General features: G+C 48.8%; 1 protein-coding gene across 1 annotated transcript; it reads left to right on the top strand.

Moving 5' to 3' along the window:
- The first annotated feature begins 356 nt into the window (after positions 1–356).
- On the top strand, positions 357–12017 carry LOC114887880 (zinc finger protein 773-like). The gene is made up of 5 exons (XM_029209726.1): positions 357–648; positions 2457–2495; positions 5001–5127; positions 5624–5722; positions 9989–12017. The coding sequence occupies exons 1-5, from the start codon at positions 559–561 to the stop codon at positions 11086–11088; spliced, it is 1455 nt and encodes a 484-aa protein (XP_029065559.1). The 5' UTR covers positions 357–558; the 3' UTR covers positions 11089–12017.
- Positions 12018–13954: the final 1937 nt, after the last annotated feature.

Consider the following 13954-nt stretch of genomic DNA (forward strand, 5'->3'; position numbering starts at 1 on the left):
CAGAGGGCCTGGGTCGGGGGAGGGAGTCCGGGATCCGTCTCTTACCACACTCTCCGCTGGAGGACCACCACCAGTCATACCGTTAGCCCAGCGGGACCTCTAACCTGGGCGCCCCGCTCAGGTCTGGCGCTAACAGTCACCCCTAGCGTTCTGGCGGTAACGGTTGCCCGGTAACAGTCGCGCTGTAACGGCGCGTGCAAACAGCTGCGTGCCCGCCCCGCCCCTATTACGTGTCCAATTCCTCAAGGTTTGGCGGTGTGTGAACTACATTACCCAGCAGGAGCTGCTCTCCCCGGTGGCTGTGCTCGGCCAAGAAAACAGACATTTCCGCGCGCGTGAGGAACACGCTGGGCGGGACTTTTGGCGTCCGCTTAGGGGCGGTCGTTTTGGGGTCTGTTGGGTCTCTCCGCCTTGTCTGAGGCTCCGGAAAGCTGCTTTGAACTGGGGTGACGAGAGCGGGAAGGCACGAGAGGAGGCAGGCGCTGCACTGCACTGAGGCGGGTCTGACGTTCGGGCAGCAGCGCCCGGAGGTGACCCGATTCTGGGTCGGGGACAGGGATGCCTGGGGCCCGACCTGGTCCGCCGCTCCCGGCCCGGCTCCGCCCACAGACTCCGATGGCTGCGGCAGCGCTTAGAGTCCCGGCTCAGGTAAACACTCGTCCTCCGGTCTCTCACCGCCCTCACCCCACCGGACACCAAAGGCCCCACTGATCGTCCCCTGCTCGAGCCCCTGGGTCCAAGTCAGTAGGGAGCTCGTTGGGGGAGGGGTCCCCCATTTCTGTCAGCCAGTATGATGGGGTGTGGGAGAGGGTTACAGGCAGAGGGACCGGCACAATCAAAGTCTTGGAACAATAACCGAACTGAAAGGTTTAAACTTGAAGTTTCTCTAGAGTCTGCACGGAACAGCTTAAGGGGATGAGTCCCACGTGAAAAGGCAGCCGGAGCAGCTGGGCCTTCATTCTGCGGCCGCTGGTGGCCACGGAGGGTTGTGAAGTGGAGAGACTCTATGTGTCAAAGTTTTCCAAAGGCTTCTCAGGGAAAAACAGACGGGGGTGGGGGTGATAAAGAGTGGAGACTAGGAGACCTGTGAGTAAGTAAGCACAATAGACTAATAGAGAGTTTTGGTGCGGACTGGACCATTGCTTGTGGCAACAGCGGGGAGGATTGATCAGATTTCTTATGGGCTTTAAGCATTGAACAGACAGGACTTCCTGCTGCCCCAGATGTGGCTGTGAAAAAGTAGGGAAGGAAGGACGATGCTGTTTCTTGGTTTGCAGGGAGCAGGCTTCAGTGATAAGACTGGGAGTTGGATTTTGGACATGGTAACCCTGAGATGTCCCAGAGTGGAGGTGTCATGTGGGTAGCTTGCTTACTCACTCATGGGTTTCTGCGGAGGGATCTGGGCTGGAGATATCCAAGGGATGATGGGTGGTGGCCTGGACCAGGGCAAGCACTGTGGGTCCTATTTAGGAAGGAGAATCAAAGTTTTTATTTCAGTTAAGCCTGGAGGGTGGGGCTGCCTCCAGAGGGGTGGAGTTCTGTGCTCCAAAGTGGTTCTGGCTGGTGTGTGCAGGAATGGAGGGTTATAGGGTATAAGGACCCAAGTCTGGGGTGGAGACTGAGATGTTCAGTGGTGTAGATTTGCCACTCCAGGCTCAGCAGGGCCTCATTTCCACTCCTTGTGGAGAAAAAGAATACTCAGCGAGGCTAGTAGAGCATCTCCTTTGGTGCCTAAGTTTCCCCAGCTTTTAGGGCAGGAGGGATGAGCAGCTGCTCCAGTGCAAATGCCCCTAGCAGGATTCCCTTCAGGAGAGTGTACAGCAGGCAGTTAGGTTGCCAGTAGGACTAGTATCTACTCAATATTCTCAGGCCCAAGTCCCCAGTTTATTAAATCGTGAGTTTATGAAATACTCATTTAACACTAACTGGTAAAAATACATATATACGTGTGTACATAAATTAAAATAACATGGCTTTTAAATAACAATTAAATAACATATAAAAAACAAATAAATAACATGGCTTTAACAAGTTAATGATTATAAACACTTAATAATTGGTTGAAATTTCAATATACTGCTAAGCATTCAATTAAATCAAACATCTTCAATATTGTATTTTCTTAGTTAAAAGCCATGTTAAAAAACTGCATTTTTAATACCTACCAGGAAATCTTGACAGAAGCATCACTTATGAGGACAGTAAGAGTTGATATTTAGAACTTGTTGCATATGAATGCATTTGACGCAGACAGCAGCCCCACTGAGTGGACACCATTGTTATCCCCATTTGACAGACCACAACACTGAGGCACAGGGAGGTCGAGTATTTGTCCAAGGTCGCACAGCTGGTAAGAGGCCTCACTGAGGACTGAGGCCCAGATGGTGTAAGGCACCTTGATTGAGCCTTTGGGCCCAACATTATTGCCTGCTTCTCACAGCCTTCCTTTTCCATAGGTTGCTGTGGCTGCAGAATCCCTTGCAGACCATGAAGAGGTAAGTGAAAGGTATACTCGGTCTTCACCCTTTTCACCTCCCACCTGCATGGGCTCCAGGATTGTAGTGTCTTGGGACTCTACCTGCTACTCTCCCTACCCTGCCATCTGAGATCCCTGGAAGGTGGTCATCCAAGGTCAGGTCCCTGAGTCCAGACCAGGAATTATACAGATTGGTTTTCATTTCTGGCAACCGGTGGCATGACGCTTAGAAGAAATTCCATTCACAGTGTTCAACATTAGAAGATGCTAGAGGTGAGGTTGAGCTGGGAATGCCCAGGCAAACTTAGGTCTCCATTATGTCTGGTGGAAATAGCAGGAAGCAGGCGTTAGATCTGGAATGGTGGGCTGAAGAGGTGGGCCTCTATCCGGAGGGTGGTGGGAGCCATAGAAGGTTTGGAGCAGAGGAGGGAACTGATCTGACCCAGGCTTAACAAGCATTTTCTGCTGCAGAGTAGAGAGAAGACTGTTGGGTTACAGGGAGACCAGGGAGGAGGCTACTGCAATAGTCCAGGTGAGTGTTGGTAGCTGTACCAGAGTAGTGGCAGTGGAGGTGGGAGACATGTTGGAGTCTGTGTCTGTTTTTTTTAAGTAGGTCTGAGCAGACTTTCTGATGTGGAGGGTGGGAGAGAGAAGAGGAAGAGTCGGGTGACTCTGAGATGTTTGGCCTTAGTAGCTAGAAGCAGGGTTAGTACTACCATGTCAAAGTCGGCGGCAAGAGTAATTTTCAGTGGGAATATTAGGAGCTAGGTTCTGGCTGTTGAACTGAGATGCTCCAGAAAACCCTTGAGTGGATTCATCCAGTGGATACCTGGACACACACATCTTGAGTTCAGATTGGATTCACCCACAATATGGATGGTGTGTGGACCAGGATGGAACTGTGATCATATTTGGCAGGGGGCACCTTCAGGTCCTGTGGCAGTGTGTTAGGTGACAAGGGAGGAGTGTGTGGGGCCGAGGACTGGGTCTCTTGCTAGATGGGGTGGTGGGCTTCACAGAAACACGTGAGAGAACGTAGTGGCCATGGGGAGGCATTGTAGGAGTGAGGAGGATCTGGCTGGTGACCAGGGTTTCCATGGGGAGTGGATATGAGACAAGGCAGGGAGATGACAGCAAACCTGGTGCTATTGCTTATTCATCAAGCTATGGGCTCCCCAGACTTGTTCTTATCCCCACTGTGACCTGGAGGTTAGCACAAGATCACACAGTGTCCTCTGGGACAGCTGTTAGGCCTGATGTGAGAGACAGGTGGATCTGGGCTTTTGTTCTTTTTTTTTTTTTTTAAAATATTTTGGCTGCGCTGCGCACATGTGGGATCTTAGTTTCCCGACCAGGGATGGAACTCGAGCCTCCTGCATTGGAAGCACAGAGTCTTAACCACTGGACCACCAGGGAAGTCCCTGGACCTGGGCTTTGAATAAGTATCAGAGGAAGCTGAGACTGATGAGGGGACAGCTTTGCAACACAGAAGTGGAAGAGGGCTGAGTGTACCTGAGATCTGTGCATCGTTTTGCGTGGCTGACGATGAAGCAAGGATAAGGGCCAAGTAAGGAGGCCTTCAAAGCAGGCCTGGGGGTTGCCCCTGGCAGTTAGTGCCTTTGGAACACTGGGACAGTAGGATTCTGATTGCACTTGCCAAGCACCCTCAGGATGCCACGTGCATACTGGCACGTGGTGAGGCCAGGGAGATGCAGGATGTGGTGTAGTGGGTGGTGGTGGCCGTGAGGGGTTGGGGCTGTGAAGGGAGGTGTGGTGTAAAGAACAATGTATAGGGCTTCCTTGGTGGTACAGTGGTTAAAAATCTGCCTGCCAATGCAGGGGACATGGGTTTGAGCCCTGGTCCGGGAAGATCCCACATGCCGTGGAGCAACTAAGCCCGTGTGCTACAACTACTGAGCCTGCGCTCTAGAGCCCGCAAGCCACAAATACTGAGCCTGTGTTCCACAACTACTGAAGCCCTCTTGCCTAGATCCTGTGCTCCACAACAGGAGAAGCCAGTGCAATAAGAAGCCCGTGCACCGCAATGAAGAGTAGTCCCCGCTCGCCACAACTAGAGAAAGCCTGCGTGCAGTAAAGAAGACCCAACACAGCCAAAAATAAATAAATAAATTTATATTTAAAAAAAAAAAAAGAACGATGTACATGTTTGGAGGGAGTGTCAACTGATGGCCCCAGTCCAAGGGCCTGAGGGGAGGAGAGTGACTCAGTTTTGGTTGTGTTTGGGAAGCACAATCTAGAGGATCCCAGGTAAGCTGTCTGGCAGAAGGGTGAGGCTCTGCAGGCCAGCACCAGGGCTCAGATGACACGTACCCCCCTGCCTGTTGTTGATGAGGGCCAAACACAGTGATCGATGGGACAGCCAGCAGAGGGTGGGCATCAATGGCACCAGGGCCTGGGATCTCCTCTGAGGTTGGTGGCTTGGGAGGAGCGTGGATATTTGGGGAGATGCTTAGAGTCCTCGGAAGGAGGCTGCACATAAACTGAACCATCCCCATCTTGGCAGGGCCGAGTGACATTTGAGGATGTGGCTGTCTACTTCTCACAGGAGGAGTGGGGGCTCCTTGATAAAACCCAGAGACTCCTGTACCGCAGTGTGATGCTGGAGATCTTCTCACTGATGGCCTCTCTGGGTAAGTTCCTTGCACCCCACAGCTTAGGCGGGGCTCTGTTCTTCCCCTTCTCCAAGGGCAGGTCTGTCCTTCCCAAAGCTGGTCCATGGGTACTGCGTCCTTCCCTGTGTGCTGTAGTAGGTGTTGTGAGTGAAAGCCTGTGCTGGGTACACTACCCCTTCTGTCCCCAAGCTGCTGCTGCCCCAAAGTTGTGCAGGAAAGGGTTTGGGGATCAGGAGTGTTGTAGTCCAACCAATGGATCACACGCTACTGGCCTTTCCCTGGCCTGATGCTGTGGAGATCCATGGCAGTCCTGTGCCCCCAGTTCTGCCCTCTTCCTTTGGCTGACATGGGATCGGCCTGTGCCAGGAATCGAGGTACCAACATGGCCACTGCTTGACTGGGTTGTTCCTGCAAGATCCTTCTCCAAGCTTCTTGTTTGTAATATTCAGTCTTCATCCCTGTGGGCTGCCGTGGAGCGGGTTGCTTTGACCTGCCTGCCTTGTCCTTCTCTTAGGACTCACATCTTCCAGGACCCAGGAATTTACTCAGCTGGAGCAGTGGGGAGAGCCCTTTGTGCCTGCCTGTGGAGTCGTGATCACAGCCACGCCAAGAGGTGCTTGGAGGGAGGAAGTGGGGAAGAGGGAACTCAGGGATGGGTTCAAATCATACCAGGAGTCTCTCCATGGTGCTCTGATGTTTTGGTGTCAAACAAGGGGCCAAGGCTGATTTTCTCCTTTTCTTCCTCAGCTCTGCCTGCTGCTCAGGGCAGCTCTGGTTTCTGACCCAGGGCTGTCCCCCACCCGTCCTCCACTGCTCCCTCTCCAGTGCTCACCAACAGTAGACCCATTTTGTGCTCTTTTATGACATGGCCAGGCAGATGCAGACACGAGAGGAAACACAGGACAGCCTAAGGAAAAAAACAAAGCTTATTATGCTCACAGGTCCAGAGAGACAGTCACTGCACGCCAAGAGGGGGGTCACGTGGGAGGAGCGTGAGGGAGCAGGCTCAATGGAGCAGGGGGGAAGAAGAGGGTGAGGATCTGTTGGCAAGTGTCTCTGTTGGTGGTTGGGGGGGGAATGCAAGAAAAGGCACGAGGGAATTTATTTATTTAGGGCTGCGTTGGGTCTTATTTGCTGCGCGCGGGCTTTCTCTAGTTGCGGCGAGTGGGGGCTGCTCTTTGTTGCGGTGCATGGGTTTCTCATTGCGGTGACTTCTCTTGTTGTAGAGCGCGGGCTTTAGGCACACGGGCTTCAGTAGTTGTGGCATATGGGCTCCGTAGTTGTGGCTCGCAGGCTCTAGAGCACAGGCCCAGTAACTGTGGTGTATGGGGTTAGCTGCTCCGTGGCATGTGGGATCTTCCCAGACAAGGGCTCGAACCCATGTCCCCTGCATTGGCAGACAGATTCTTAACCACTACACCATCAGGGAAGTCCCAACACGAGGGGATTTTATTGGTGCATTTAAACGTACTAGGTCACACTCAGGGGAGGACCAGAAGGGCAACTTGTGGCAGGGACCAGCCTCCTCACACTGGTGCCACTGGCGGGGTGCTCACAGCCTCTTTGTGGGGATGCCGAGGGAGCAGGAAAACAGGGAGCTTCAAAGGTTGCAATATAGTTGACCCTGTGGTGTCTCAGCATCGTTATCAACTCTAATTGGGATGGGTGACGCTTGCCACCTGGGTTGTGGTGATGTTAGAGGTGACAGGAATAGTTTGTTCTTGCCACCAAAGGTAATCTTTGACAAAGGTGACAACTAAGAAGGGTCCTATCAGATATATAATGAGGGTTTGAAACCCAGGCCGCAGCCAGCACGGCAGGTAGTAGGGGAAAGGCAAGAGAACAGATCAGGCACCTCCGGGTTTAAGGGAGTCTTTTGGAAGCTTTTGGTTCTGTTACGAAAGATTTTTACCACTTGTCCTAATCCTTGTAGCTTGGCCTGTAGCTGTCCTGACCCACCTTTCCTGGCTAGTAAACAATCAGGAGCCAGTCTGTTATCCATGACCATTTGGGTTCAGAGACTTGTAGGTTTGTTGAATAAGGGCAAAGGTTTCCTGCAGCCTTTGTACGTGATCTGAGAGGGCCGCTGAAAGGCGCTTGTTGGCAGACGTGATCTGATCTTGTTGGACAAAGGCTGCTGTACTGGTACCAAACCTGGTGTCTCCTGCAGCTACCACAAGTCTGATTAAAATGGGAATAAATAGGGACTTTCCTGGTGGTCCAGTGGTTAAGACTCCACACTTCTGCTGCTGGGGGCATTGGCCCAATCCATGGTTGGGGAATTAAGATCCCGCATGCCACACGACATAGCCAAAAAAATAAAAAAATAAGATGGGAATAGATAATTGCCTGTTTTGCCCAGCGTCCTTGGGTTGATGGAAAAAGGGAGGTACCTAGTGGATAAAGAACTGGAGTGGGGATGGGACCCGGTCCACGTCCTGGCAGTAATTGTGGGCTGGGCTGTTTAAATAACTCACGGGCAACTTTGTAAATGTATGTTGGGTTACTTCAAAAGTAAAGGCGAACTGGGGCTGTGACTAAGGGGTCATAGGCCCAGAATAAAATATACTGGGCCAGATCCACTGTGGCCAAGTAGTCACTGGTGCCCTCTTGATGTCTTCAGTTAATTGGATTATATTAGGTGTTGGACCCCTGATGGGGGGAACTTGAGCTTTAAGGTTTCGATAATCAACAGTTAAGTGCCACTCCTATTAAGGAGAAATAGCAGGAATCATCTCTCCTTCTTTTAGTAGATCTTGAACAACCAGTCAAAGGCCAGTACCTTGTTTCAGGTGATACTATGGCATGTTTACTACCTTCACCAGCAGGGGCAACTCCACAGGTTCTCACTTTGTGAGAGGGACTTGAGCTTGTTCAGGTGTCATACACATCTGTCTCTCAGAGGAAAACTCAAAGCATCAGGGGTCACCATCATGGGCAGCTGTTTGATAAAGATTGTTGACACCTGGTGCAGTGTGTTTGCCATGACTAGTTCTACCAGTATCACCCTGGAGGCAGTAGGGGGAGTCAGCAAGTCGGGAAAGAATGCTAGGCGAGGGAGTGGTTACCTGCACACCACGCGGCGGATGTGATATGTCAGAATTTGTGAGTCAGGGTGTGTGGAGCTCTCGTGGCACGTCTGGAGATAGTTCCATCCGTGGCCTCCCATTTGGTATGAGATATACCAATAAGGTTAAGCAACAAAGCTCTGTATCGGGATGGGCGCCTGCAAGAACAACTCCTGGACTCTGTGACAAAGAGGGCCTCCTGATTTAGAAATGGGCTCAGGGTTCTCCTTGTCTGAATGCCCAAAGAACAGATAGATCCATTGAACCATTCCAGTTTTTGCAGAGGAGCACATGGGCTTCCTTTACTGTTTCCCATTGGGCATCTCCAGGCCATGAAAATCCAATTCAGTTAACGGCAGGGATTCTGAGTCCCAAGTGGTGGTAGAGGCTTCAGATTCCTCATCTGAGGCCTTTATAATCCCATCAAAAGTTTTGGTCTCTGTCACACCTACCCTGGCGTTTGGGATGCCCTCTGTCCTCCCTGAGGTCCTTCAGCCCCAAAATATCAGGTGACAATTGAACTTGGAGGGCCAAAATATCTTTAATTATGCATCTTAGCCTCTTTCCAAATGCTGGCAGCTGCCTCATCTCTGGGGCTGAATGTGCACCCATGTTAAATGCTCTCAGTAACCAATCAGCTCCCTTTCCCCACCTCTTTGAATGAAATGTTTAAGAATCATTGGTATTTCTAGTCTTGTGAAATTGCAAGTTTCACCTTATAATTCCTTATGATCTCCTGTGTTCTTGAGCCGCTGGGTCTGAGAAGACCTTGGATGCTTCCTTTCTGTAGCCCCTCTCGTAGGCAGCAGCTTCCCTTTCTAAGGTGACTTCAGCTGGGTTGGGATCCATTCAGGACAGCTCTGGTGGCCAGATCTTTTCCGATCGTTCCTAGACCTCAGGAGCTGAGCAGTAGTTGGCATGTTGATAGGCAGTGGCACTAAGTAGAGCCCAGCAATGTTGCAAAGATATTTTACTTTGAAATAATTGGCTCACCTCCTCTGGTTATTGGGAGTTGCTGGAATTAAATGTTCCTGCTAAGATCCTGGCCTGTAAGATCTTGAGCCACTGATCTCCAGGAATGGTGCCCCCAATACCCATGGGATCAGGAGACAAAGAGCGACAGTAGTGAAGAAGCGGTTGCCAGCACCATCGACCTTCACAGAGTGCCATGGTGGACTTCTCTGAAGGGGATGCAGCATCACTGGTTAGGACTGAGGAGAGGAACATGGGGAAGGTGCGAGGGGATTTCACTGGTGAGTTTAAATGGCCCTGGGTCTCAGTCAGGAAGGTAGGTAAGAGAACTTGTGGCAGGGGCCCACGTTCTCACACTGGTGCACATGGTGGCATAGTTTACAGCTTGTTTGTGGGGCTGTTGAGGCAACAGGAGAATGGGAAGTTTTCCAGGTCACAATACAAGCTTTCACTCCATGTGTCATGAGGTGTACACATATCCTTAATAGTCCTTGAACACCAGCTACTCAATTGCCTTCAATTTTTCTGGGCCTGGACACACCCTTCTGCACTGTGTTCCTGTGTCATCAGCAGCTGAAACCCTGCTGAAAGCCATTTGAGGAGGAGTGTGTTGGAGACCCTGCCTTTCCTCCCTGGGATGCACCCCATCTTGTATCCTTGCTACTCATGAGTCCCCATGATCTATGAGGTTGTCAGGTCTGGCACTGCACAGCGAGCTCTCCCTCACCCTGCCAGTAATCCCAGGGACTCCATACTGGCTGTATCAGACACATTTGTGAGGGTGCTGCCCTGTCCCGCCAAAGTCTACATACTATTCATCAGCATTTCTCTGCTTTCAGGTTGTTGGTGTGGAGCGGAGGCTGAGGACGTGGCACCTGAGCAGGGTGTTTATGTAGAGGGAGTGCTCAGAGCAAACCTTCACCAACACCAGAAGCTGAGCTCTGGAGAGAAACCCTCAAGAAGAGAAGAGGATGAGGAGGGTGGGAAGGTCTCCCCAACTAGCTCTGGTCTTCCCAAGCATCAGGTGGCTCACAGCAGAGGGGAGCCACATAGGAGCACTGAAAGTGGGGAGGGCTTTCACCCTGGAAAAAGGCATTACAGATGCAGCGAGTGTGGGAAAGCCTTTGGTCAGAAATTCTTACTTGTTCAGCACCAGAGACTACACACTGGAGAAAAGCCTTATGAATGCAGCGAATGTGGCAAATTATTTAGCCATAAATCCAACCTTTTTATACACCAAATAGTTCACACTGGTGAAAGGCCTTACCAGTGTAGTGAATGCGGAAAATCTTTTAGTCGCAATGCTGACCTCATTCAACACCGGAGAGTTCACACTGGAGAAAAGCCTTTTAAATGTAGTGAATGTGGAAAAGCCTTCAGGCATAATTCCACACTTGTTCAGCATCACAGAATCCACACTGGAGTGAGGCCTTATGAGTGCAGCGAATGTGGGAAGTTCTTTAGCTTTAACTCAAGCCTCATGAAACATCAGAGAGTTCACACTGGAGAAAGGCCTTATAAGTGCAGCGAGTGTGGGAAATTCTATAGCCACAAATCAAGCCTTATTAATCACTGGCGAGTTCACACTGGAGAAAGGCCTTATGAGTGCAGCGAATGTGGGAAATTCTTTAGCCAAAGCTCTAGCCTCATGCAACACCGAAAAGTTCACACTGGAGAAAAGCCTTTTAAGTGCAATGAATGTGGAAGATTCTTTAGTGAGAATTCTAGCCTCGTTAAACACCAGAGGGTTCACACTGGAGCAAGGCCTTATGAGTGCAGGGAATGTGGGAAATTGTTCCGCCACAGCTCCAGCCTTGTTAAACATCGGAGGATTCACACTGGAGAAATGCCCTATGAGTGCAGCAGTTGTGGGAAATCATTTAGCCAGCGTTTCAACCTCATTCAACACCATAAAGTTCACAGTGGAGAAAAGTCTTGAATGCAGCTAATGTGGAAAAGTCTTTAACCAAAGGTCCACTCTGATTCAGCAACAGAAACTTCACAGCTCAAACAGGCCTTATGAATACGGGGACATGAAGAAAGGTTGCAGCCAAAGTCTTAACCCTGTTTGGCACCAGAAAGTTCAGACTGGGGAAAGGCCTTAAGACTGCAGGGCATGTGCTGTCTCCTGGTCAACCTAACTTAAACATAGAAGCTCTGAGAGCAGCCTTTATGAGTGAGCCAACAATTGAATATCATTCATCCAAACATGCACACTGGAGCAGGATGAGAATTGCTGACATCCTGCTCCTCTTGAGAGGCTAGTCCTCTGCCAGGCAGCTCTAATGAGAGGGAGCCCTGTGTTCTTGGCTGCCTCAGTCTGGAGTTTTCTTCTCTGAGTTCGAAGCAGGGGGAGAGGGTGTGGCCTTGGTTCAGATGTGACTGGCTCTTGCTGTTTGTCCTGAGTATTAGATTTCCTTAAATGTTTCCTCATTTACTGTGTAGACTTAGGATCATTTCTAGAGGCTTTAGATGGTGTTTTTATAATTTTTCACCAGTTTCATTGCGAATCAGGGCTTGCAGAGCTCCTTACACTGTCATGCTGGAAGTTGATGCAAATATTTAACTTTTTAAGAACTTGCCACCTTGTGTTCTAAATGGTTATGCCATCTCACATTTCCTGGAGTGTATTCGTTTTCCAGTTTCTTCACATCCTTCCTGACCTTTGTATGTAAGACACTGGCCATTCAATTTAGCCATTCTAGTAGGTATGTTGTAGTATTTCACTGTGGTTTTAATTTGCATTTCCCTAATGACTCCCTGTGTATTTGCCATCCATATAGCTTTAGTGAATTATCTGTTCAAAGTTTTTTGCCTACTATTAAGGAACTGTCTTGCAATTTCTTAATATATTCTGGGTGCAAGTTACTCATTTGATATATGCTTTACCAATATTTCCTCACAGTCTGTGGCTTTGGTTTTCATTTCTTAACGTTATCTTTCCTAGAGTAGAATTTCTTAATTTTCATGAAATCCAATTTGCCCATTCGTTTTTTATTGATTGTACTTTTGGTATTGTACTCTTTCTCTTATCTTTGCCTATAAAAAAAAGCCTTATCTGAGTATGCTATTGGAGTCTTAAGACCCTTTTAAATATCCAGTCTTGGGACTTCCCTGGCAGCACAGTGGTTAAGAATCCACCTGCCGATGCAGGGGACACAGGTTTGAGCCCTGGTCCGGGTAGATCCCACATGCTGTGGAGCAACTAAGCCTGTGCACCACAATTATTGAGGCTGTGATCTAGAGCCCATGCTCTAGAGCCCACAAGCCACAATTACTGAAGCCTGCGTGCCTAGAGCCCATGCTCTGCAACAAAAGAAGCCACCGCAATACACAATGAAGAGTAGCCCCTGCTTGCCACAACCAGAGAAAGACTGTGTGCAGCAACAAAGACCCAACACAGCCAAAAATAAATAAATAAATCAATAAATTTTAAAAATAAATAAATATCCAATCTTGTGAAATTTCTGTAAATTTAAATACACATAAAAAACAACATATGTAGAAATGTTTACATATGAACACATTCCCTATCTCTTCTGAGACAGCCTAGAAAGAAGTGGCATTCCAGCAGCTGTGAGCATATTTATTGTCCAGTTATTGGCTTATGAATACGATATTTCAATAAAAAGAACCAGAACTCCTTAGATAAGAGGCTATTTCCAGGTTGGAGCTGGAAAAGTATAACACGAGCATAGGAAATATTCTTGCATTAGAAAGTAAAGAAGTACTTGAAGGGAATTTCCTGGTGATCCAATAGTGAGGACTCAGTGCTCTCACTGCCGTGGCCTGTGTTCAGTCTCTGGTCGGGGAACTAAGATCTCACAAGCTGGGTAGCATGGCCAAAAAAAAAAAAGTACTTGATGAATAATATTGATGTATTAGCTTTCTATTGCTGTCCTAACAAATTACCACAAACTTATGGCTTAAACAACATAAATTTATATTATAGTTCTATATGTCATATGCCCACTGAGACCTGGGATGGGCTCACTGTGCTAAACTCAAGTTGTTGGCAGGGTTGTGTTTTTTTTCATGGAGTGGAGGAAATTCTGTTTCCTGCTCATTTTTCTTTTTTTTGAGGTACGCGGGCCTCTCACCACTGTGGCCTCTCCCATCACGGAGCTCAGGCTCCAGACACGCAGGCTCAGCGGCCATGGCTCATGGGCCTAGCCGCTCCACGGCATGTGGGATCCTCCCGGGCCGGGGCATGAACCTGCGTCCCCTGCATCGGCAGGCGGACTCTCAACCACTGCGCCACCAGGGAAGCCCCTGTTTCCTGTTCATTTGAGTCATTAGGCAATTTCATTTCCTTGTGGTTTTAGGGCTGATATTCCTGTTTTCTTGGTAGCTGTCAGCTACCAGGTCATCCCTGGAACATGTAAAAACTCTTAAAGAATATTTAAAGATGAAACAGTACCAATTACACATAAATTCTTCTAAAACAAGATTCAAACACTTCCCAACTAGTTAAGTGAATGATGCTATTAAAACACTATGGACCAATACCCACATGATCACAGATACAACAAAAACCTTAACAAAATTTTAGCACACTGAATCCAGCCATATACATACGTAAACACATAAATCATAACCTAGTGATGTTTATCAGGAAAGCAAAGATTTAACAACTGAATCTATAATCTATATTAATAGACTAAAATAAAAACAATCATCTCAAAGATGTAGTGGAAGAATTTCACAGAATTCAAAACCAGTGAATGATACAAATTCTCAGCAAATTAGGATTAGATGGGAACTTCCTCAGCCTGATATAGTGTATCTATGAAAAAAACAACAGC

The sequence above is a fragment of the Monodon monoceros genome, unplaced genomic scaffold, assembly GCF_005190385.1.
Source record: "Monodon monoceros isolate NGI ecotype Baffin Bay Population unplaced genomic scaffold, NGI_Narwhal_1 Super_Scaffold_10, whole genome shotgun sequence".
NCBI classification, from domain to species: Eukaryota; Metazoa; Chordata; class Mammalia; order Artiodactyla; family Monodontidae; genus Monodon; species Monodon monoceros.

Excerpts from the sequence above, each read along its gene's own strand:
- LOC114887880 (XM_029209726.1), top strand. The coding sequence starts at position 559 with ATGCCTGGGGCCCGACCTGGTCCGCCGCTCCCGGCCCGGCTCCGCCCA. Across the intron at positions 649-2,456 it reads CGCTTAGAGTCCCGGCTCAG|GTTGCTGTGGCTGCAGAATC; the intron begins GTAAACACTCGT and ends CCTTTTCCATAG. Across the intron at positions 2,496-5,000 it reads CCCTTGCAGACCATGAAGAG|GGCCGAGTGACATTTGAGGA; the intron begins GTAAGTGAAAGG and ends CCATCTTGGCAG.